This window comes from Megalops cyprinoides, chromosome 3, assembly GCF_013368585.1.
Source record: "Megalops cyprinoides isolate fMegCyp1 chromosome 3, fMegCyp1.pri, whole genome shotgun sequence".
In the NCBI taxonomy this organism is placed as follows: Eukaryota; Metazoa; Chordata; class Actinopteri; order Elopiformes; family Megalopidae; genus Megalops; species Megalops cyprinoides.
The window spans coordinates 20,898,852-20,923,564 of record NC_050585.1 but is presented as its reverse complement, the minus strand read 5'-3'; the positions used below and the strand labels follow the sequence as shown (position 1 = coordinate 20,923,564).

General features: G+C 49.4%; 1 protein-coding gene across 1 annotated transcript in view; it reads left to right on the top strand.

The window, feature by feature from the left end:
* The window catches only part of LOC118775736 (pyruvate carboxylase, mitochondrial), an 88,314-nt gene extending 67,520 nt beyond the window's left edge, over window positions 1-20,794 (top strand). Inside the window, exons 11-21 of the mRNA XM_036525793.1 lie at window positions 3,103-3,247; window positions 3,746-3,835; window positions 4,957-5,178; window positions 5,789-5,945; window positions 6,093-6,333; window positions 7,541-7,790; window positions 11,557-11,801; window positions 13,467-13,646; window positions 17,000-17,248; window positions 17,460-17,600; window positions 18,043-20,794. Coding sequence (XP_036381686.1) covers window positions 3,103-3,247; window positions 3,746-3,835; window positions 4,957-5,178; window positions 5,789-5,945; window positions 6,093-6,333; window positions 7,541-7,790; window positions 11,557-11,801; window positions 13,467-13,646; window positions 17,000-17,248; window positions 17,460-17,600; window positions 18,043-18,294 — 2,172 coding nt within the window. The 3' untranslated portion in view covers window positions 18,295-20,794. The remainder of the gene's footprint in view (window positions 1-3,102; window positions 3,248-3,745; window positions 3,836-4,956; window positions 5,179-5,788; window positions 5,946-6,092; window positions 6,334-7,540; window positions 7,791-11,556; window positions 11,802-13,466; window positions 13,647-16,999; window positions 17,249-17,459; window positions 17,601-18,042) is intronic.
* The last annotated feature ends 3,919 nt before the right edge of the window (window positions 20,795-24,713 follow it).

Sequence of the window (24,713 nt, the reverse complement as noted above, 5' to 3'; positions counted from 1 at the left end):
CCTGTCTGATTGCTATTGTGTGATGTTGTGTGTAATGGAGACGGATTTGGACCGTGATTGATGTGTGCCCTGATACATCGCGGGCCGCGGGTGTTGTCAGGACCAGGCGGACTAGAGCAGGACTAAGGGACACTCCCCTTTAGGGGGAGTTTGGAGCTCTAAAATGGAGCGCATTCTGGACTAGCTGCCTGATGTACTGAGGGCCGACACCCTTGCTTTATTTAAAGCTACATAGAACTGGGGGGGGTATAAAGGGAATAAAGAACTGAGGAGGGAATGAGATTTGGGGGGGGGGGTCATAGGGATGGATGGAAGAAAAGTAAAAAAGAGAGGGCAAGCGGGCGGAGAGAGAGCTGTATCGCTGGCTGAAATGAATCCTCTCTGTGCTGCGTCTGCCACATCCTCTCCCTCCTCCAGGGCTCTCTGACATCTCTGTTGTTTTTCCTGCGCTGGTGTGTTTTTAGGTGAAGACCGTGAATCACTGAGCCTCGGCCTGGGCTATATATAGAGAGCGGCTGAGTCAAAGCTCGCAGCCGAGCAGAAACATTCTCTCACACACACACACACACACGCTTTCCCGAATGTGCTGGCGTGGCCGTCCGGCCGGCCCGGCGCGCTGCACACTGCGTGCGGTGAAAAAGGCACTGCAACTGATGCAGAATGCAACGCTGGGGCTGCATGTGAGCATTAAGCGTGAACTCACGAGCGTGCAGACACACGGGGGGGTCCTGCCTCCTGCTAACGCATGCAAACCCCGCTCAACACCTCCTCCCCCTCCCCCCCAACTTCCGAGCGAGCTTCCTTACATCTGCTTTTCCATGCAGAATTCAGCCCTAGTTTGAGCGCACGGAGGAAGAGAAGGAGAATTAGTTTGGTTTAGATTCAGCACAGGGGTAGAGGGGACAGGGATAAGACTTTCACTGTCAGAATGGCGAGGCTTGTGGGACTGAAGTGGCTTTTCAGGACCATGGGCAGCTCCCTACAGCAAGTGGTGAACAGTCGGGTGCTTTATCAGCAGCGCTGGCTGCCTGTGTGCTTTCAGCCCCCCTCTGCTGACACAGGATCAGCCTGTTCAGCTCTAATCCCAACCACAAGCCTTGCATCAGAAAAGGGGCTGAATCCCTGTGGCTGATCTTGGGTCAGTGCTCGGGGCCATTGTATATTTACATGAGAGCTTTACAGTGGGGAGAAATGAGTTGAATTTCATAAACCCCGTAATGGGTGGAGCTAGTGAGTGTGAACCAATCAAAAGTCTTTGCTCTCCTTGGCGAAACACTCGGATTGGTTGGAACGGGTGAGCCGCTGTTAACAAATGGTGGCTTCACTCTCCCCTCATTGGTATGCAGCCATGGCAGGCGCTTCTCCTCTCCCCCTCAGGGTGATGCAACATCATGGAATGACACGGGAAGCAGCCATTTACATCCGCCAGCGTGCGTGCCCAGCAACGCAAAGCTGAGCCGCGAGCCGCCCCAGAACGGCCGTGCCTTTCTTTAGACGTGGCCTAATGGAGCCCTGGCGCTCGGGCATGCAATCCGTCTCCTTTCAGCCAAGTCTGAGGCCAGAGGCGTTCTGGGAAAGCGAGCTGATTCGCCGCATCGGCGTCTCGCGCGGAGCAGGCCCCAGTGCTCTTGTGGCACTCGTGATCTTGCTGCTGCGCTGGAGAGATTCTGATGTGTTTAGCTGTCTGTGTGTTCTGTGGTAGATTATAAAAAACGAAGGAAGCGCGGCTCTGGAAAATGGGTGCGGGGGAAATTGGGTGGGTTATTACTGATGGAGTGATGGTGTGAGCGGAGAACCTTAACGTCTGTTCATGAAGTTGAGGATGAGCGAGAGGAAGCTGGTGAGAGATTGGGAAGCGGTGGGGGGAGTGTTTGCGTTTCATTCCGGACCAGGCAGAGCCCATGGAAGGCAAGCGCAGACATGCCGCACTCTCTAAAGCTCATATCGAATGTTCCCTGCAGACCAATATCCAAATATCCATTAAACTCCCGGCAGGTCAAACACCAGCACCATCACTGAGCCTCTACCCCATCCAATCTCCAGCTGAGTGCTCTTTCCGCCTCCCCCTCATCCAACACCTCTCTGTAACCCCACAGCGGGTGTATGTGTGTGTGTGTGTGTGTGTGTGTGTGTGTGTCAGAGGACCTGTCTATTTCCTCTCAGGGGTAATACCTCAGTGATGGAATCTTTTGTAGCAGAACAAATATTGTTAAACTAGACTTGCTCATCAATTATTGGGTTTGTTTGTTTTAAAATGTTGATTCAGACGAGGAAGTGGTGGGAACAGTGATTTGGTTCTGCAGCTGTAAGAATCTGGGTCACTGCAGGGGCTTGTGGGATACATGCCTGGCATCGGGAGACACACTGGACTCATCAGCACTCTGCGGGGCCAACACAAGCCCCCTTCAGATGCTGGGGGGGCCGGGGCAGGGGGGGATATTTAAAGGAGCGCAGGCCAGTGAATGTGGAAGAGGCTGTGATCTCTCCCTCTCTCTGCCGTCTTGTGGATAACGTTGAGCGAGTTGCAGATATTAGACTGGCTTGGGAACGATATTGGGCAGTGTGTGTGTGCGTTGTGTGAGCGTTGGTTGCATGTGCATGTGCTGTGTGAGTGTTGGGCAGTGTGAGTGTGCGTTACACGTGCAGGGCTATGTTCAGTTCCCAGAGGGGTGTTGGTGGGATACAGGGGTATTGAATGACCAGATAATGACATCGATTTTGAGTTTGGCTGCTGAACAGTCTCTCACGCCCTTTCACTACCATCATTACCTCAGCTTCCTGCTGCGAGTGTCTCCCTGCCAGCCCTGCTGATAAAGCACCCGACTGTTCCCTGTCTGCCCATGTTTTATTCATTTTTCTCTCTCCCTCCTTCTCCCTCTCTACCCCCTTTCTCCTATTTCCCTCCCTCCTTTCTCTTGTTTCTCTCCCTCCCTCTCCCCCTTTCTCTTCCTCTCTCCCTCTCCCCCCTCCCTCCTCCTCTCTCTCTCTCTCTCTCTCTCTCTCTCTCTCTCTCTCTCTCTCTCTCTCTCTCTCTCTCTCTCTCTCTCTCTCTCTCCCTCCCTCCCTCTCTCCCTATCCATCCTGCTTCCTTTATCCTTGCAGACGAACATCCCCTTCCTGCAGAACGTGTTGAGTAATGACCAGTTTCTCTATGGGACGGTCGACACCCAGTTCATCGATGAGAACCAGGATCTCTTCAACCTCAAGCCTGTGCAGAACCGAGCCCAGAAGCTGCTGCATTACCTGGGTGCGTGAGATCGGCGTGAAATTGGTGTGAGATTGTAACAGGTGCTGGTTCCAGGGCCGCGTGCTGTGACAAACTGTGAGCACACGATGAAAGAACACTATTGGTGGTGTGGCACAGTAGAGTGCTATTCTAATCCTTCATCAGTTCCGGTTTTGGGCAGTGACCCTGGGTTTAATTCTCATGTTCATATGAGCTTTTTTCAGAAAATTTCTACATTTTCAAGACTCCTCCAGCTGGACCTACAGGTTAAATATTGATAAGCTGTTTCAAAGAGAACAAACCGGCTTTTCTGTGGAATACATCCTGTACACATACTATGAAAATTGCATGCATGCGCTTGACTACATACACATGCTTAATGTGCCTGTGTGTGCATGGCCTCAGACACCATCTACTCAGGTTACAGGTTACGTACAGAAATAGAAGGGTATGCTACATATGATGGAAAACAATACATTTTGAATCAAGCCCCGTTGTGTTTCTGTCTTTCTCTCTCAGGTCATGTGATGGTGAATGGTCCAACCACTCCCATCCCGGTTAAAGCCAAACCCTCCCCCATCGATCCAGTGATCCCTGCTGTGCCTATGGGTAAAGAGGCCTTCCCATCCCGCAACAGAACCACAACACAACTGCTAGGAGGCACAGCTGAAACACAACCACTCACAATGACACAACTTGGCACAACTGCAGCATGCCTTCAGCTGTTGTAACTGCTTAGAGACGTAACTGCAACACAACCGCAGACACCGGCAGCTCTTTGCTACACAGTCTCAACACGCGCACTGACACCAGCACAACCACTACACTCCGACACTCCGACACTCCAGAGGTGCAGTTTGCCAAACTCTCCCAGCTGTAGAACTGCTCACAGCAGCACAACCACAACAACCGCAACTGGTTCAGTGCCGCATGATCATGCTGTATCTATGCAACCACTCGCAGCTGCAGAGCTGCTCGAAGGCCTCCACATTCCCAGAACGCACTGCTCCCCCTGCACCCCAGAACATCGTTTCCCTCCTCTCCTCCGTCACACAGAAAGGAGTATAAGCATGCCAAAAAATCTTATTATGGGGATTTTTGTTAGTTACAAGAGGATATTGTCTAGTGTGGGTGTTGTCTTTTGTTGATTTGTTCTGTCTTCAGGGCTGTTTATAGATTAGCTGTGTCTGTGAGCGTTTATCTGTGTGTAATTAATTATCTCTTTTGCTGGGAATGAGTCTCTTTGCAGTAGTTGGTACATTTTGTTTGTATGTGTAATTCTGTTGTGTTACATGTGCATTATATGTTAGCCTGTGTAAAATATATGTTGCACGGTGTGTAACAGTATTATTGTAGTGTTTTAGCTGTCTTTGTGTAATGTTATGCACTTTTGTACAGTGTTTACCTGTGCATGTTGCACGGTGTGTAACAGCATTCTGTAACTGTGTTTGTCTGCTGCACAGTATGTAACGGCATTGTGTAACAGTGTTGGGGTGTGTTGTATGGTGTGTACCAGCGTTGTGTAACAGTATTGTGGTGTGTGGTGCAGTGTCTTAGTGTTGTGTAGCGGTGTTGTGGTGTGTGGTGCAGTGCCTTACAGTGTTGTGTAATGGTGTTGTGTAGCGGTGTTGTGGTGTGTGGTGCAGTGCCTTACAGTGTTGTGTAATGGTGTTGTGTAGCGGTGTTGTGGTGTGTGGTGCAGTGTCTTACAGTGTTGTCATGTTGTGCAGGAGAGCCTCCGTTGGGGTTCCGGGACATATTGCTGCGGGAGGGTCCAGAGGGGTTTGCTCGGGCGGTCCGCCATCATGAGGGCCTCCTCCTCATGGACACCACATTTCGGGATGCCCACCAGTCCCTGCTGGCCACGCGTGTTCGCACCCATGACCTGAAGCACATCGCCCCCTTCGTCGCACACAACTTCAGCAACCTCTTCAGTGTGGAGAACTGGGGGGGTGAGGGGTCACTCCGTCTGCTCCGTCTCCCCCTCTCTTCCCCTCTCACGCTCTCTCTCTGTCTCTTTTCTTCACCTTCTCCCTCTCCTTCCCTCTCTGTCTCCCAATCTCTCCTTCCCTCCCTCTTTCCTTCTCCCTGTGACTCCATTCTTCTTTCTCTCCTCTGTCCCTCCCTTTCTCCTTCGCTCATGCTCTGTTCTGTCAGTAATTGAAGACCGTCCATTCTTCTATCTGACCTTCATCTCTCTGTCGCTTTCTCTCTCTCCCCCTCCTATTTTTCTCCTGTGTGTGTGTGTGTGTGTGTGTGTGTGTGTGTGTGTGTCTGTATGTTCAGTCTGCTCAGGAGTGATTCACTCCCTTAATTTGAAAGTCTCCTTTTAAAGGTTAAAGTAAAACTAAAGGTTTTTATTTAGTGATGGTAGAATGAACTGCCTGGTCAGCCTTAATTGAAAGAGGGCATTACTGTTTGGTGAACAGTCATGTTTCTCTCAGCAAGCGAACCCATTCAAGCTTGTGCGTATGTTTGTGTGTGTGTGTGTGAATATGTGTGCATTTGTGTGTATACATGCATGTTTGTGAGTGTTGCTGAGGCCTGTGTGTGTCTGTGCAGGTGCCACGTTTGACGTGGCGATGCGCTTCCTGTGTGAGTGCCCCTGGCGCAGGCTGCAGGAGCTGCGGGCGCTGCTGCCCAACGTGCCCTTCCAGATGCTGCTGCGGGGAGCCAACGCGGTGGGCTACACCAACTACCCCGACAACGCCGTCTTCAAGTCAGTACCCCTGAACCCACCACAGTCCTCAACAGCCACCTGCCACAATCCTCATTAGACACCCGCTCGCCTCTAACATGGCAAAACTTCCCGTAGTTTCCCCCACTCTTCCTCCCAGCCCTTTAACATTGTCTGGCTTTATGCCAGGTTCTGCGAGGTGGCCAGGGAGAACGGCATGGACATCTTCCGCGTCTTTGACTCCCTCAACTACCTGCCCAACATGCTCCTTGGCATGGAGGCGGCGGGCGCGGCGGGGGGTGTGGTGGAGGCGGCCATCTCGTACACAGGCGATGTGTCCGACCCCATGCGGCAGAAGTATTCGCTGGAGTACTACCTGAACCTCGCCGAAGAGCTGGTGAAGGCCGGCACGCACATCCTGGCCATTAAGGTGCGGCTGAGAAAGAAACAGACTGACCTTTCCTTTCTGTGATGTATTTGCGCTGTGGGCCAGTTTATTCTGGTGTTAGCGTTTGGGGGGAAAAAGCAGCTTAGGGCACTTGTGCCTGTGAGGCTTTAAAGCAGGAGAAAGCCAGTTTTCAGACAGCTCTGTGATGATGGAATAGGATATGAAAAAGACATTATTGCTGGTGTGGTGTCTTATTAATGCTCTTACCTTGAGATACGTCTCTCTTAGGCATTCAGAACAGCTATATGATTGAATTATGGGTTGTCTGATTAACAAGTGAGCCAGGTAACTACAAAGGGGCAGTCGTTAATCCCCAAATTCCATTTCTGTGCACTATCTCTAAAGTGTCCCATTATTTTAGGTTTTAAAAAAGGGTTCACCTCAATAAATTTAGTCATGACAAAGGCAGGACATTTAACCTTGGTGAGCATGCTGGGAGCATGATTCCCTTTAGGAAACCGGAGCAGTTGAGGTTTTAAAGAGTCTACACCAATTGACATATCTTTGCCTTGTTCACGCGCCCTGGCTAGGAACACAGAACTGAAAGTGTGTTTGTCCTCTTGGTGAAATAATGAGTGATGCTGCGCAAAAGCTTGAGTTTAATCACTGAAAGAAAACAATTTGCACCATGAGGTCCAATTCAGAGAGGGGCAATTGGCAGCCAACTGGTACGGATTACTCAGTTAATGAATTGTTTGTTAATCAAGTCAAACAAATGAAAACGGGTTGAGGCAAATGATTGGTTTTAAGGTAAGATTGTCATCTTCCAGTCTGAGCGCGTGCGAGACGCCGTCGCCGACACTCAGAGACAGAAGCCTCCAGATAGGAGCCTTTGTGTGGCATCAGAATGGAGACAATGACGGCTTTGTGCTTCAACCGGCCATTTCAAGCCTGACTGAAAAAACGGGCTTTATGCTGCGCTTTAATGAACATTCTGTAAACAGCCGAGCTTCAAAGCGTAAAACTGGAGTTTAACAACAAAGGCAGGAGGCAGATGCGGTGGCTCAGGCAGAGAGAGGCACCGGGCAGGGGACGTCCAGAGAACACCGTGCCGTCTGACGGACAGGGGAGCCCGCGGAGGAGGTAGAAAGCGCAGGGAGAGGATCAGAGGAGCGGACGCGGAGATGGGGCAGATGGCTTGCTGGGCGGCGGGAGGATGAACGTGCGGCTTTGCACTCTCTCTTCGCAGGACATGGCGGGGCTGCTGAAGCCGCAGGCCAGCCGGCAGCTGATTGGCGCGCTGAGGGACCGCTTCCCCGACGTGCCCATCCACGTGCACACCCACGACACGGCCGGCGCCGGCGTGGCGGCCATGCTGGCGTGCGCCGAGGCCGGCGCCGACGTGGTGGACGTGGCCGTGGACTCCATGGCAGGCATGACGTCCCAGCCCAGCATGGGCGCCATCGTGGCGTGCACCAAGGGCACCAAGCACAACACGGGTAGGCCTGGGCGCCGAGCCCCCTCCCCTTCCTGTCTCCTTCCCCTCTCCTTCCGCTCTCCTTCCTGTGTCCTCCCCCCCTCCTTCCTGTTCCCCTCCCCTCCGCTTCCTGTCCCCTTCCCTCCCTTGGTCTGTATCATGTGTGCATGCATGCGTACATGTGTGTTTGTGTGTCTGTGTGTTTATGTGTATGTCTGTCTGTGTGTGCGCGCATGTCTGTGCTTCTGTGTGTGTGTCTGTGCTTCTGTGTGTGTGTGTGCGCGCGTGTGTGTGTGCACGTGTGTGTGTGTGTTTGCGCGTGCGTGTGTGTGTGCGCGTGTGTGTGCGCGTGTGTGTGCGCGCGTGTGTGTATGTGTGTGCGTGTGTGTGTGCGTGTGCGTATGCGTGTGTGTGTGTGCGCGTGTGCGTATGCGCGTGTGTGTGTGCGTGTGCGCGTGTGTGTGCGCGTGTGCGTGTGCGTATGCGTGTGTGTGTGTGTGTGTGTGTGCGTGTGTGCGTGTGTGCGTGTGCGCGTGTGTGTGTGAGCTCCTTGGTGGTGCTGCTCTGGCGGTCCTTCCTCACTGCTGCCTTCGCGGCTCTCTCATTACCACCCTGACCTCCCGAGGGCCAGTCGGGTATTTCTCATTCCAGACACGCACGTGCACTGACACACACACACTCCCACCACAATAACCCTGATCATCTCTGCTTCTGTCAGATATTAAACACTTTCTGCTAGGGTTAATCAAGAACAGCCACAATGAAGGCCTCCAGAACAGCCTCAGAATGAGCAGGGGAAGACGAGAGACAGGGTGAGAGATGAGCATGTGGCATAGGACAGGCAGACATACAGACAGGGAGAGGATTGATGCTGGGATGGAGGGAAAGGGAAAGACAGACAGAAATATAGATAGACAGACTGACTAATGAAAAGAAGCCATGCGTTATTGTTAGAACTATGAATACAATTCTAACATTACTTAATTTCCCCCAAATTCTAATCTTATTTTTGTTACAGCACACTGATCGTCACCTGTTTTAGATCATTAAGCTTCAGCAGTGGGTTCAGTAAAGTATGTCATGCCAATAAAGCATTTTGAATTGAATTCTGAGAGGTGTAGAGAGAGAAGCTGAAGGAGACAGAGAGAGGGGAGCAGGGAGTATGCTGGCGTCAGGAAAGGCACCTCCTGCTTTCATACCCCCCTGGTGTTGACTGTTCTTCATTGTTAAGCCGGAACATCTCTGCAGCCCACCCCCCACCCCCCCCCCCACCCCGCACCACCCCACCCCTCCACCCCTCCACCCCAGAGCTCTGTGTGGGCAGCAGAGTGTGGTTACAAATCACTGCGACCACCAAGTGTCAAACGCAGTCTGGGGAATTGCAGCTCCGTGTGCCTGCGGCCTTCATATTAAATGTGCTGTTCTGCGGTTCTCTTCAGTTTGGATTACGGTTAAGCGACTGGTTCCTTTCAAACTCGCTCTTCGTTTTTTTAAGCGGGGAACTTTGGCTCACCTCTTAAGGGAGCAGTTCGTCCGTGAAATCGGCCTCCATGACCGTTTAAGCGCAGATGGATCACAGGCATGCTCTTCAGAGGGTGTTTCCGTTCCAGTGCACACAAAGAACACGAGAACATACGGCCTTTCTTACACATGATGTTGTGCGCGTTTGTGCGCGTTTGTGCGCGTGTCTGCGCGTGTCTGCGTGTTTGTGCGTGTTTGTGCGTGTTTGTGCGTGTTTGTGTGTGTTTGTGTGTGCGCGTCTGTGCATGTGTGTGTGTCTGTGTGTGTCTGTGTGTGTCTGTGTGTGTCTGTGTGTGTCTGTGTGTGTCTGCGTGTGTCTGCGTGTGTCTGCGTGTGTGTGCGTGTGTGTGCGTGTTTGTGTGTGCGCGTCTGTGCGTGTGTGTGCGTGTGTGTGTGTCTGTGTGTGTGTTTGTGTAATTTCAGTCCCTTTCTGTGCATCACCACAAGTTCAACATTCTCCCTCTATTCAAGCAAACATTTAAATTACACTGTGTCACACCAGCAGAATTTGGCTCAATTTCAAACATACTTTCCACTTTCGCCCCGATATTCTATTTACCGAACAGATTTTCAGCATGAGTGACCCTAACATAGACAGTTTTGTCTGTACCATTGTCGAAGCTAAAAGTTTTAGCTGTCTGCTTATGAATATTTGAGGGAAAGCAGGCCGACGTCTCTGCTGTAGTGAGAACAGCCAGGGGTAATACGGGACTGAGGGGAGGCAGAGCCAGCTGTCCCCTGTTAGCTGTGCATCCCACATCCCGGGGGGGAAGGCAGGCTTTCCACAATTTCTTCATGTGCCTTTTCACACGTGTGTGTGTGTGTGTGTGTGTGTGTGTGTGTGTGTGCATGCACATATGTTCATCATTGCTGAAATCTCTCGGATCACATCTTGGCTGTGTGTGTGCGTGTGTGCGTTTGTGCCTGTGTGTATGGAGATGTGCTCAGCTTTGTAGGTTGTGTATTTATGTGTTCCTGAATGTGTTCTGTTTCAAACGCGCCACTGCCACCGCCCCCCCCCCCCCACCCTCCAGCCCCATCTTATCATTCTCGGTGGTGCTCTGAATTTTCGGTGGGCGGCGTGCTGTTGCTGAGGTAATTGAATTGTCTGGAAGCTGCTGGTTTATCCGGGGAGGCAGACGCAGTGTCAGTGATGTCTCTGCAGTGTGAAGGCATGGCCTCCTAGTTATCCATTTACTGTACCAGAGCAGTGAGACAGCGCTGCCTCCAGTCACTTCCTGGGTTATTTCATTGGTTCATTTGTTTGCAGCATCTCTCCACTGCATACCTAAATCTGTATCTGTATAAATTCCTGTATGAATGTGTGTTTCCGTTACTCCCCATCTGGGTGGCTCCTGGGGGGTGGGGGTTGTGGGGCAGGCTAACTACGCAGCGGGAATCCTGCTCAACAGACTGATGCGGTCGTGATAGGGACCTGTTTAAGGGTCAGGTGGTGCGTGTGTGCGCGTGTGCGTGTGTGTGTGAGCATGTGAGAGAGTCCGCTTTGGTTTTGCCGTCTGGTGTGGAAGGCGAGATTGATTGTAATTGGAGCAACAGGTAATTAGGGGTGTCGGGGGGGGTAAAATCATAGCTAATTACTTTGTGGAGAACAAACGAGTCGTGAGTCGATTGATTGATTTAGTCTTATTGGAAGCTGTTCTGTGCTGCGGTGGCAGGAGCCAGAGTGATGTGGTCCGAGTTCTCCTCTCTCTCTCTCTCTCTCTCTCTCTCTCTATCTCTCTCTCTCTCATCCCATCCTTAGCCTCTCCCACAGCTACACAGATTTGAATTAGTCTAACGTGAGCTTCACACTGATGTAAAGGCATTTGTGCACACAGAGTGTCGATCCGTGGAATAATGCCCTCTGATTCGTGGAGGAATCTCACGCCTACGGATCATTCAGAATTAGACTGAACACAGTGACAGATTTGGTCTCGATTGCTGCCTGATGATGTGGCACGAGCTCTTTTTCTCCTTGTTACTCTGTGTTTTGAAAGATGCTGGTGATGCGTGAAAGTCAGCAGGAAGGATGTGAAAATATTGTAATATAGTGGATTTATTCATAAAGTGACTTCCATGGTTGTGAAAGCTGTTCACAGGTTTTGGGAGGGAGGGAGCTTGCCTCTGCCACCCCCAGTGCGTAGACCCCACCTCGATGATGCACGGCAATCGTTTTGCACCAGAACTCTCACCCCACATCAGCTAGATAGAGGTGTTAACACATGCTTCCAGTACGTTTGTAACACTGAACCATCCTGCCCCCTCAGGCATCTCGCTGGAGAAGGTGTTTGACTACAGTGAGTACTGGGAAGTGACCCGAGGCCTCTATGCCCCCTTTGACTGCACGGCCACCATGAAGTCGGGCAATGCTGACGTGTACGAGAATGAGATTCCCGGGGGCCAGTACACCAACCTGCACTTCCAGGCACACAGCATGGGGCTGGGGAACAAGTTTAAGGAGGTGAAGAAGGCCTACACCGAAGCTAACAAGCTGCTGGGTGACCTTATCAAGGTTAGACCGAAAATACGTGCACACATACATGCATACTTACAGTCTCGCACACACACGCACACAGGCCACAGGACTTATGCGCTCATATTCTGCAACGCCCACTGACACACACATTATGACACATATTGGCACAAGCTCACACAGACACACACATTTACTCTGACTCACACACACACAGACACAGGCTCACACACACATTTACTCTGACTCACGCACACACGGACACAGCTGGAGAGGCCTTTAGCAGCCCCCTCCCCGGGCCTCATGTTGAACTAAATCATCTGCTCACAGGCTGTGAATCATTATATCTGTGGGTCTCTGTGCTGTCCCCTTCCCAAATGCCCCCTCGCTGGCTGAGGATGAGCTGTTCTCTCATCATACTGAATGAATCCCTCCTTCCGTCTGCAGAGCCCGGCCTCCCTCGCAGCTCTCTGTCTCCCTCAGCCATCTGTGTCACTTCTCCCAGAATCTTAAATGAAACTGAAGTCGCTGCCTAAGCTGAAGGCAGCACAGAGGCCCTTATTCCACACCGCTTTGAAAAGGCGGAATGGATTATAACAGAAAGCCATTCCCACACATTTAAAAAGGCTCCTGCTTTGACTTGTCTGTCTGTGGGTGTCGAGTAGGAAACGGCTGTCGTTGCTGGGTGCTGTCTCTCATAGCCAAATGGAAGTGTCGAGGCTTTTGAAGATGTCTGGATGACTTGGGTGACCATATGCCTCTTCCTCTGGGAGGTGTGACACAAGCCTGGATCCTGGGCCTAAATGGCACTCGATACTGACTGGCTCTTTCTCATTTTGCTCTGAGGAGGCGGAGCTCGGTGAGCTGTACGGTTTGGTTGCCATCTGGTTACATCAGTGGTTTCATTAATGCTTTAGCTCTTTTCTTTAGTTATGAGAATGAAAGAAGCGCAGCAGTGGAGGGCTGTGCCGGGTCAGCATCAATCGCAAAACATGCACCTCTGTGAGGGTGAGCCGGGGATCAGCTGTAGTTACGGGGCCTGGGTCACCCCCAGCAGTTAGGTTTCAGCTCTGTTTCCGACAACAGAAAGATGAGGGGAAAATTACCGGGCGCAGAGACGGGTACTTCAGGGTAGGAGTACTGCAAGATATTTAAAAAGAGGCCGTGTAATAGCGTATCATTTCAAGCCTGGTTGAAAATGGGTCAAGTTCCGTCTTAAACGGATGATCCCACTCCCGCCGCCTCTGATCGGTGGTCACAGGAGCGCTGAGCTTTAAGTGTGTGCTCACAGCAGCGTCCTCTGATCCTCGGCGTCTGAAGGCGCTCGGTCTCGCCTCTCTGCTTCTCCTCCGCGCCTGGCTGAACGAAATGATCGATGATAATTTGCCACTTGTGCGCTCTTCCTGTGTGTCCTTCATGGGTAATATCGTCAGCACTGGAGGCGCAGTCACTCAGTCTGCGTTAAGCGGCGGACGTGCTTAAATTGCCTTCATTACTCGCTCCCTCCCTTCTCTCCGTCTGTATTGTTTTCTCTTCTCTGCCCCCCCCTCTCCTCTGTGGGCTCACTCGCTCTCTTTCTCTGTCCGACTCTCCAGCACATTCCTCAGTTAAATGCAGATCCTTGCCGATGGGAGATGCCTTAGACGAGCAGGAGTGACTCTTTCTCTCTCTCTCTCTCTCTCTCCCTCTCCGCCCCTTCCGCAGGTGACCCCCTCATCTAAGATCGTGGGCGACCTGGCGCAGTTCATGGTGCAGAACTCTCTGACCAGGGCGGAGGTGGAGGAGCGGGCCGATGAGCTGTCCTTCCCCCTGTCTGTGGTGGAGTTCCTGCAGGGCCACATCGGCATCCCCCATGGCGGCTTCCCAGAGCCCTTCAGGTCAAAGGTAACACAAACCCCGCCTTCTTCCCAGAACTGTTCGGGCCAAAGGTAACACTACCCCTGGCCTACTTCTCAGAACCCTTCAGGTCAAATGTCACGTTAACCCTGACTCTACCATCCAGAAATGCTTTATGTCAAAGATGGCTCTAACCCAGGCTACTCCCCAGAAACCACAAGGTCAAAGCTAACACTAATCCCACACACCCACTCCCCAGAATCCTTAAGGTAAAAAGTGTCACTAACCCAGTCTACTCCCTAGGACCCTTAAGGTCAGTTCTAGCACTAATCCTACCCATTCCCCGGAATCTGTAAGGTCGGAGGTGGTATTAACCCAATCTAATCCCCCCTGCCCTCCAGGTCAAAGCTAACACTAACACCGTCTACTCCCCTGAACCCTTCTGTTCAAAAATCCCTTGGCTGTTCACCCTCTTTTCTCGGCCTGCAGGTTTAAGTGAGCATAATGCCGTCTTGACTTCTGTAAATCCGAATGCAGCACACGCATTAAATACTGCGACGTCTAAAAGCACTCTCCACGCGCACTCTAATGAGCTGGAGCATTTTCCGTCTCTTTTTTCCCCTCCCTAAAAGCTTGCAAAAGGCATCAAGTGTAATGAACAGTGGCTTAAAATGTCATCATTAAACAGCATCCACTGTAACTAATGGCTCTCCAATTGTTTTATACCCTCAAGAAGTGTCACAAATATTTTTTTTTTTTGGGTAATCCTTTGAGCACTGAAGCCCGGTTAACATATTTTATGTGTGATTTAAGTCCATTAACTTGGTGAGAAGAAAAGGCTGATGGCCCAGTTTTTGACCCAGAGAGGCACTAGGCTGCAGGAGTTAAATGAGTGGAGCAGGCTCGGAGGGCTGAGTGTCAGCGTCGAGCCCCTAATGAACAGCGGCTGGCTCTTGGTGCATTCCAGGGGAGAGGAGACCCAATAATCAGAGCCTTTTAAAAGCATACATTTCCATATCCCTTCTGCTGCCAAAAACCTTCCTGCCTTGTCAGTGGTGCCTTGAATCAGAGTGGGCATCCACCCTTTTACTAACCACAAGCTGACAGCAGCGCGGGCTCCACTGTTGTCTTCCTTATTTGATTATCACTTTTCTGGGGTACTGGGTTTTTATGGTAAAATGACAAGACTGAAATGGGAAGGGCTCTCGATACCTCCTCTGAGTGGGTTGAAATTGATACTGCTCTAATGGTTGTGGTTTTGAATTATAACCGCTCTAACCATTGTGAGGGTTGACAGGTAGGTTTTAAGGGGGGGGGGGGGGGGGGGGGGTGAGAACAAGCTGTGAAAGAGATTTGGTACCATTTTGAGGCTACGTGTGTATGAGGCATTGCAGCGTCTCCTCAAATGGGTGGGGACATTCAGGGAGTACAGACTCTGCCTCCAGATCACAGCGAGCCCTGTTCGTTTGGCTTTTTGTAAAACCCTGCCAGTAATCATGCCTGTGAGTGAATGAAGAAAGATCTGTCAGTTTGGCTGCGATCTCTGGGCTCTGAGGCTCAGAATGCTCCTGCGCTGTGAGAACACTGAGGCAGAGGACGGCCTCTCCGGCGTGAGACACACATGAAGGCTGACACTCACAGGTGTACTCACTCAGGTGCGCGGCAGCGTCGACTCAACTGTCAAAACTCAATTTCCATGTGAAGAAAAGTCTCCAACAGGGAATATTTGAATTTTATTCTTCCATCGTAACACTTTAGGAAAAAAAAAAGTCCTGATACATTTCTTTTCAGGGTAGGTTTAGAAGCGTATTAAAATATTCTGGTCATGCCCAGACATTTGAAGTATTCTACCCCTAACCTCCCTGGAACCTGTGGGTTTGCCTGTAAACACAGGCTCATCTCTCGTCTTCTTTACTTTTCTCTCCACGGTTTCCTCTGTTGGTGTTGCTGGTGGCCAGGGAGATATTTGAGGCTTTGTTCTGTTTGTCTGAGAGTTGTGTCGAAGTATTGGTTTGCCTCAGTTGCCGTGCCAACAGTAAGTAATCAGCAGCTTCGTTCTGTTGGATCAATTGTTTCCCCCGATGCCTTTGTGTCTGAAAGCCCTGGAAGCCGAATCATTGTTCATGTTTTATATTGTTGTGGATTTGTTTGGGTTTTTTATCCTCTTCAATATGAACCTATGGTAGCACTTTATGCTTTTATAGATTCCTTTGACCTGAATAAGGGCTTTTAGAGCATAAATGCTTTGGTTTCTGGATGCAGGATGGAGTTTCAGCTGTTTCTCCCGTCTGTTGATTAAGTAACCTTCAGTGTCAGGGTGAGATGTCTGTATTTTTTTTTGCTCGAGCCTCACGTCAAGCCTGTTGCATTTTTGACATTTTATAAACAGCTGAATTTCATACAGTGATTGGGGTAATGATACTCTGATTAGGGTAATTATATCAGTAGTATCCCCATCTATTTGACTCTCCACATTCATGTTTTCCCTTCCTTCTCGGTCACTAAACTCACCCTGTTCTCCAAATGGGTGGCAGTGTAGCATAGTGGTTAAGGAGCAGGACTCGTAACCAAAAGGTTGCTGGTTCAATCCCCGCTGGGACACTGCTGCTGTACCCTTGGGCAAGGTACTTAACCCACTGGTGCCTCAATAAATATCCAGCTGTATAAATGGATAACATTGTAAAGAACTGTAACCTATGTAAGTCGCTTTGGATAAAAGCGTCTGCTAAATGAATAAATGTAAATGTATTCATTTCTGTTCACTTGGCTTTATTGGCCTGGCAGGTGTGCTGTATTGACCTGGCAGGTATACTGGTATACAGGTATGTTACCAATGTCTCTGCTGGAAATGCAAATAACAAGGGGAAAAATGTCTTTGCTACCCACAGATCATAAATCAAGTATTTTATTTTATTTCTCTCTTCACTCATTGTCCCAAGAGCACCATATTGTGCTGCCAGCACCACATGTTCCCTCTCCTGCCCCAAGAGGGAGGACAGCCTCTCATTCTCTGAGAGCTTCTCAGATTCAGGGCAGGTTTCCCTTGTTTTGGGGAAGCACGCTGTCCTTCTCCCCCTGTTCTTTTCAAATGCCCTCCCTTTGAGGGTACACGCCAGGCTGTGCCAAGTCTCACAAAATATGACAACTGAATTGAATTCAAGCTCCATTTTTGTCTTTGACGCCAGTTACACCATTTAATAGTCATACATTTCATTATTGAGTAATGGAAAACACAAGATAATGTGACAATGAGTACAGTTGGGCTTTTATGAAAATTTTTTTAATGAATTTTTTTTCTTTTATGGATGGCAGTTCTTGAAGTGTCTGCAGTGTGTCTTCATCCTTATTGGGACAGTAAAATGGTCAGGCTGAATGTCCCTTTGTCCGGCCGTCTGTCCCAGGTGCTGAAGAGCCTGCCCCGAGTGGAGGGCCGCCCAGGAGCCTCGCTGCCCCCCATGGACTTTGAAGCCCTGGAGAAGCAGCTGCGACAGACGCACGGTGATGACATCACCCCCGAGGACGTAATGTCAGCGGCGATGTACCCCAAGGTCTTCCAGGAGTTCAAGGAGTTCACCAACACCTTCGGCCCCGTGGACTGCCTCAACACGCGCCTCTTCCTGGACGGGCCCAAGATCGCAGAGGAGTTTGAGGTGATCTGCCCTAGAAACACCCCTCTCTTACACAGTCACCATCCGCAGGCTGTGTAAAGCTGTAAATCTTTTCAGTTAGGAATGTTATGTAATATTATGTAATATTAAGTATATATCATGCAATCCCTCTGTTCCTCCCTGTCATCTGCTCTCCCTCTCTCTTCCCCCCTCTTATTCCTTCTGCGTCTGCCACCTAATCTTCCATTTTCAGGTTGAGCTGGAGCGAGGGAAGATCCTCCACATCAAAGCCCTGGCTCTAGGGGACCTGAACAAGGCGGGTCAGAGAGAGGTCTTCTTCGAGCTCAACGGTCAGCTGCGATCTGTCCTGGTCAGGGACACTGTGGCCATGAAGGTAAGAAGGCTCCGCTGCCACGGGAAGAATTGTGTCTTAGGAATCTCAGAGCTTGACTGTTGGTAAAGAGATGCATTAGCTGGGGTACTTTTTGCCCCATTTTTAACCTGTGGTGTCAGCCGTTGCTCACTGGATTGGCAATTTTTGGACACCATGTCTTTCTCTCCTTTGAAACAGTGTCTAGTTTTTGTTCACAGCCTTTTTGTGAAAATAAATTGAAACGGTAATTAGAGTTGTTATGTGAAATAGAGGGGCGTGGTCGGAGGGAAGCTGCCCCTGCCTTAGTGTTTTAGCTTTGAGGGGACATAATTCAGGTATAATATGAAGACAGGTGAGAACGCACAATCTGTTTGGACATGATTCTGGAATGTGCCAACCCCTGAGAGGTGCTGTCGCAGGTTCCTCGCCGCTGCTCTGACACGCCTTCTGTCGCCCCCTGCAGGAGATGCACTTCCACCCCAAGGCGCTGAAGGATGTGCGCGGCCAGGTGGGGGCCCCCATGCCGGGGAAGGTGGTGGAGGTGAAGGTGAAGGAGGGCCAGCGGGTGGAGAAGGGCCAGCCCCTCTGCGTTCTGAGCGCCATGAAAATGGAGACCGTTGTCAACTCGCCCCTCTCGGGCACTGTCGCCAAGATCTACGTCTCCGCGGACTCCAGCCTGGAGGGCGACGACCTCATCCTGGAGATAACCGAGTAGGGGGCAGGGGCGCTCGCCCCGGTGGGGCGACCTCACCCTCTGCAGAGCGTCGGATCAAACAGAGAGAGCTCCTGGCATCCTCAAACAGGTGCCACTTCAGAGAGAGGAAGGGATGGAGAGATTTATTTTTCAAGCGAATTACCTTTTCTTTTGTGATTAATTAACTAATGAGTGTGTAATTAGCTGGGCTGCTGGGGATATGCACAGGAAGTGCTTTAATAATGGCTGGAGTTAGCGCTTAGCGCTCTCCGTGGCCTGGGTATTTTGTGTTCATTTGGCCGTGGTGAAACAGGTGTCGTTTGGCTGGCGCGAGAGCCAGCTTTGTGTCTTTGTTCTTGTTTGGGTTGCAGACGCCACAGATGTGAGTTTTGTCTGTGTTTTGTTTGTTTTTTTTTTTTAGCGTATCTTGCACTTGTGCTCGTGTGATGTCTGGCACTGTTCAAACTTAGACATAACAATCACGTTTAACAGTCACTTTAAATGACCAATATTAATTGATTAATATTAATATTAATGTCAACTTGCAGCAGACATCATAGAGGGAAAAGATGACTGTGAGCGTAGGCGTCACACCATCAATTAAAAAAAAGCAATAAATAAATTTATATTTTACTATGTGATATAATGTATTCTAAACTTCCTTGAATGTTCCATATATAATGCCATTAAGTGCTGAAATATGTTACTGTGGTGCCATCTGAAAGGCTATCTGGCAGTCAGATCCACGACAGTAAAAAAGATGAGCACAATTAGCATCCTCTGCTCTCTCCATCCCTTATTCCTCTCCTCCCTCATCTTCCCTCTCACGTTTTTAAAAAGTTAGCTTCCTACACCCTCCAAGTACACATGCACACACACACACATGCACACGCTCTCACTGAAGCATAAATTTACTTGTCTTGTCCAACTTAATTTTATTAAGGTATTCACAAGATCGACACCCCCCATAATCAATATTCCCACTTTGTCTTCCTGCTTAATTGCCTGTTGTGCTTTCTGCTTTTTCCTTATTGAATTGATGCCAGACGTATTTGGAACAGCCACCTGCCAGCAAACCAATAAGCACTAATGTGAACCTGTTCAATGAAATGCTTAAATGTGAGTAGAATTTATCTGAGAAAAAGTAGTTAATATATTCCATTCCTGTCCAAGTTCTGCAAGCTCAACTGTGGTGAGCAACTAGCCTGTGCGTGACTGTGCTTGTGTGCGTGTGTGCGAGTGGGTGTGTGTGGGTGGTGCTGGGGTTGCCATAACATGGGTTCAGTTTTACATTAAATGGAATTAGTACCTCTGGTTTCATACTGTGGTGTGCGTTCGAGCCTCAGTTGTTTGCTGGTGATTTATGCTGTTGTTTTAACACGACCCTTAATATGTATGTTGATGTGCATAATTACGTATGTCACTTAGACACAGTGTTCAGTGTAGCTGTTATAGCAATTTTGATCAGGGCCACTCAGTGTAAAGGGGAACATTATTTTTCTTTTTGTTGAAGGCAGGTGTCAGAGCTGTGTGTGTACTTGTGGGTGAAACCAAGCATATCTACATTTCTAAAGCCTATGGGAAAGGCACAGGAAGTTTACTGTGAGAGCCAGATTAGTCAGATTGTACTGAACATTCTACATGTATCTCCAGGGTTCAAGAATGTTTAGAGGATAACTGTTCCATTTGTTAACCCCAAAGTTTTAGACAGTAGGTGAATTTTTTATGACACAAAGTCCACTGTGTAGAAAATGTTTTTTTTTTTTAATGATCACTGAGCATGCTTTGCGCACAGTGGAGCAGAACTCAAGGAGTTGCACAATAGATGTTCACAATCGGCTCAGAGACCATGTGAATTTACAATAGACAGGGAACAGCAGTAGTGTTTTGTGATGTTAGAAAGTTAAACACTAATGTTATGTATCCAGTACGGGGGACAAAGAGGCCCTCTATAGAATAGATCACTGTAACTTTAATACAAGTCAGCTCTTAGTTTTTTTAATCGTCATAGGGTCCAGTTCCTTTCCAGAGATCTTGAAAGGAACACATTTAATGTTTTTTGGCAGAATGCAAGGTAAAGCTGGCATGTAGCAGTGTAAATCTAGTAGTCCATTCTAATGTGTTTGGCATGATGGGACACGGAGACCAGAATTAACTATCCAATCATGATTGATTAGTACAGCACAAAAGTGAGCATTGAGCAAATACCATCTTTGTGAACGGGCACCCAGGTCTCCCGGTTCCCGTCATGTGGATACAGATGTGGGAATGGTACTGGGGGGAAAATCTGAATGTTTGCATTAAGCTTTGGGACCATGTCAGATGGGACTGCAGCAGTTAGGTGGACATTTATTAGAAATGATTATTAACTGGATAATAACACTTCTGTGGTGTAACTTTCTATTGCATTTTTTTTCTGTGAAATTTCACATCATTATCATCATTTTTTAATAGGGGTTTGGAGGTTATGCAAAGACTATACAGAATCAGCTTTCAGTCATCAATGTTCTGTTGGTATGCAAAAAGTATTGAAAAATAAAATGATTAATCAACAGCTGTCCGTCTTTGTGTTTAATGCTTGTGGTATTGGTGCCTGGAAGACCTATATCCTATACCAGTGTGGGGAGCTCCTCTGGCTGAAGTTCACTTTATGAACTTTAAAGGGGACTTTTGAGAGTTGAAGTGGGAGTAGTGGATGGGAGGGGAGAGGTGAGAGTTAAAAAGGTGATTGAAATGATTTCAGTCTTTTTCGAGGAATGATTTAAAGGAGCAACATCCCAGATTGGTCAGACCATCGTTTGGCCCTGTGAGAGCCTGCTCTGATTTAGCCTGCCTGTGAATCACCAATGCCATCGGTTGGGGGCTGTCATTTAATCAGGTGTGCGCGTGTGTGTGCGCGCGTGTGTGTGCGTGTGCACGAGTGTGAGGGTGGGTGCGTGTGTGCCCGTGTGCGCGTGCATGCATGTCTGTGTGTCTGTGTTTGCACACGCACACGTATATGTATGTATGTGTGTGTGTGTGTGTGTGTTTTTGTCTATGCCTGTCAATGTGTGTATGTGTGTGTGTCTCTATGTCTATGAATGTGTGTGTGTGTGCGTGCGCGCACACCTGACAGTGTGAAAGAGGGTGGATGGGTCTGTGTTCAGCGTGGTTTTCATTAGGCACAGATACGGAGAGGTCTAACCTTGAAGTAGCTGTAATATTTGCCCTCCTTTGTTCTTTCTGATTCACTTGCTCAGGTAAGTGGAATAGTCCCTGCTGATGTATTCAGTGGTGGGTACGCACTGTTCTCTGCTCCTAAACATTCCTCTCTTACATTACTGCTCAGCCTGGCTAACACGGCTCCCCCGTCATCCACAACACACACCCTCACCACCACAAATACCTCCATTCATTTTAGTGCTACCTGACAACTGGCAGGGAAGGGGGGGAGGGTATTGGTGCGAGGATGTCTGTGAGTCCACAATTTGGCAAAGTGTGTGTAGGGGGATTGGGAGAAGTGGGTATGAGGAGAATGAATTTCTCTCTTAAAACATTCCCTCTCTCTCCCTCCCCGCCCCCTCTTTCTCCTTTGTTGCACATGATAAATGAGATTTGAAAATGCAGTCATGTGACCATTAGCCAAGCGGAGAAGAAATTCAGCAGATTGGGAGCAGCATTAATGCAGGTATATTTAACCCTGTCCTGGGCGGAGGGGGAAACGGCACGGAGTTCCTGCGATGCTGATGATTCCCTCGGCAGGGGAGGCCAGATCCAGCATATTACAGGTGCACGTCACGCCCTGATACTTTCTCACGGAGATAAACAGAAATTGAGCATAGCAATAGCGATAGCATCTCCACCTTTTGAGAAGCGGGAGATTACCAGGTGTTGGAGCGAGCGTGTGCGACACAGCTTTGGTAAGCAGCACCTGAGGCGTCTACCCACCCACGCAGGGCTAAGTGACACCCCCATCCCTTGGTGTGACTCCAGCTCACGGCAGGTGTGGGGGTTCTTTCAGCTCGACCTGCGGGTGTACCCCTCCCACCTGTCCGTCACTCCTTGTTTGTGTAACACTCAGGTCTCTGTGCAAGTGGCTGCAGGTGTGTGTGGGAGCTGACAGTGAGAGTGTGGCCTGTTCTTGCCCTGGGCAGGGAGCCAGGCTGTACCGCCTGAGGCTGGGCCGGGGACCGGCGTGTCTGCAACAACACCGGCCAGTCCAGTACTGTCCCCCCCATCACATCCTGGGGGGACCAACTTGGCGGGGAAGTCTACAGGAAAACACAATGCTGTGGCGGTGAGAAAGTTGATGGACGTGTCCAGTTATGTTTCTGTGTGTGCGTCTTTCTGTCTAAAAAATGAGGGTAGGGTTTCTCCCTTTCTCCTTCTCGCTCTCTCATTCCTTCTCTCTCTCTCCCTCCCTCCCTCTCGTTCCCCCCTCCCCCCTTCTCTCCCCCTTCCTCTCTCTTCCTCCTCTCTCTTCACAGCTTTTAGGCCTGCTGTGCTCTGGGGCCTAAACTCAGAGATAAGCTGTGGTCTTGGTGCTGTTTCACTCTTGAAGGCAGAACTCGTTTCCCTGAGAGACGAACCTCCTTGGAACACCTCCAGCCACCTGGATTTCATTGATGTTACCCGGGTAACCGATGTATTAATCGATGATGAATTGTTGCTTTGTCATAAATCGTGCTCATTTCATCCCCTAGATGCTGCATGCTCAAATTTACAAGCTGCTTTGCTGTTTTTCTGCGAGGAACAAATTAATTGTCCGATAAAACGGCTCCGGTGGTGTTGTGTGTGGCGTCCGCCGAGTGTGGCCAGAGATGGGCATGAGCAGCAAGCAGAGGGAGAAGTGACGGCCCCGCTCGGTCTGGGGGAGGCGTGTGCTGGCCGAGTCCATGCAATGCAGCGTGTCAGAGTTCCACACAGCCCCTCAGTCACAGCACCGCTCCGGCTTGAGTGCAGAACAGCTCCTCTGCGTCTCCCGGTGTGACCGATCAATGCTAGCTTTTCTGATGTCAGGTGAATTCATTTTTTAAAAAGAAGGCATAAGAACTCACGCACACACACAGGGTGGTACACAAGTTAAAGTGGTCCTCCTTCTGCACACATGCGTGCGTACACACACACACACTCTCTCACTGGTCCTTCCCTCCGGGATAGACTTTCTAACTAATTAGTCATTTCTGCTCTGTTGCCTTTGCTAATGTAGACACACACACACAAACACACACAAACACAAATGCAATTTTAGTATAAAACCATGTGTGTTGGTTTAGTATAAAAACAGTGTGTTGTTGTACAGTCACGGTATTGTCTTGCGATTTCCAGAGGTGAAAGAAATTCTTCATAGAGTGATACTGCCAGCCCAGCAATCCAAGTCATATTTCATCTGAATACTTATCTGCAGATAATACTCCTTGGTTAGAAATTAAGGGTGGTGTGTGTGTGGGGTTGGGGTGGTGTTCTTGTTCTGCTAGCTTTTATTCAATATGTCCAAGTGTCTTGAACAATAGCATTTTTAATGTGCTTTCGAACAGGTTCAGAGAGACTGATTATTTTAGAGAGACTGTCTTTTATCTTTCCATCTCAGAAAGGAGATGGAGGGAGAGCGCCTAGGGAGGAGGGCTGGAATGAGAGAATGAACAAGGCAGAGGGACGGGTTGAAAAGGTGTGGAAGTGATGCACACACTTGCAGAACTGGGTTGATTGATTTTGTTGCCCCATTTAGAGACTTTTGCAGCATTTTGGCAACATTTTCACACAGCGGTCTCTTGATTTTTTTTTGTGCAAACACCTTTGCATTTTATGTGTTTACCAGACCACAGCACCACAGTGAAGTGAAGGCAAATAAACTGAAAGTATGTTAAATTTCCCTTTAGATGTCCTTAGGCCTTGGCCCCCCTGGTGATCTCTGTTCGCAGAAAGTGTTTTTTCGAGGGCAATCTGGTGACTCATGGCACTGAAGAGCGGGCGCCACTAAAAGTGCATGTGTGGAGAGAGGTGGAATAAGCCGGTCTGTATCTCTGGTCCCCATAGTGGCGCTGACCTTATTACAGGCACGCGTCTGAGTCATAAGACTCTAATGGGAAACCTGGTAGGGAGAGCATCCCATAATTACATTAATAGCCTTCATCTGTGTGCCGCTTTAACAGCATCCTTAGCTTCGCCTGTTTATTCCCAGCCTCTTTTGCTTTGGATCACTGGAACAGTAGGGATTTAATAAGCTGTCATTATCTGGGGTGTGTGTGTGTGTGTGTGTGTGTGTGTGTGTGTGTATGTGTATGTATCAGTGTGTGTGTGTGTGTGTGTCACTGTGTGTGTATAAGTGTGGGCGTGTGTGAATGAATGTCATTGTGAGATGAACATTGTGTTCTAATGTGCATCCTTTTTAGAGGGGAGTGTGTACATTGATTGTCTCTGTGTTATTTATGGTCGCTGACTGATTTATTTAAACAGAACAT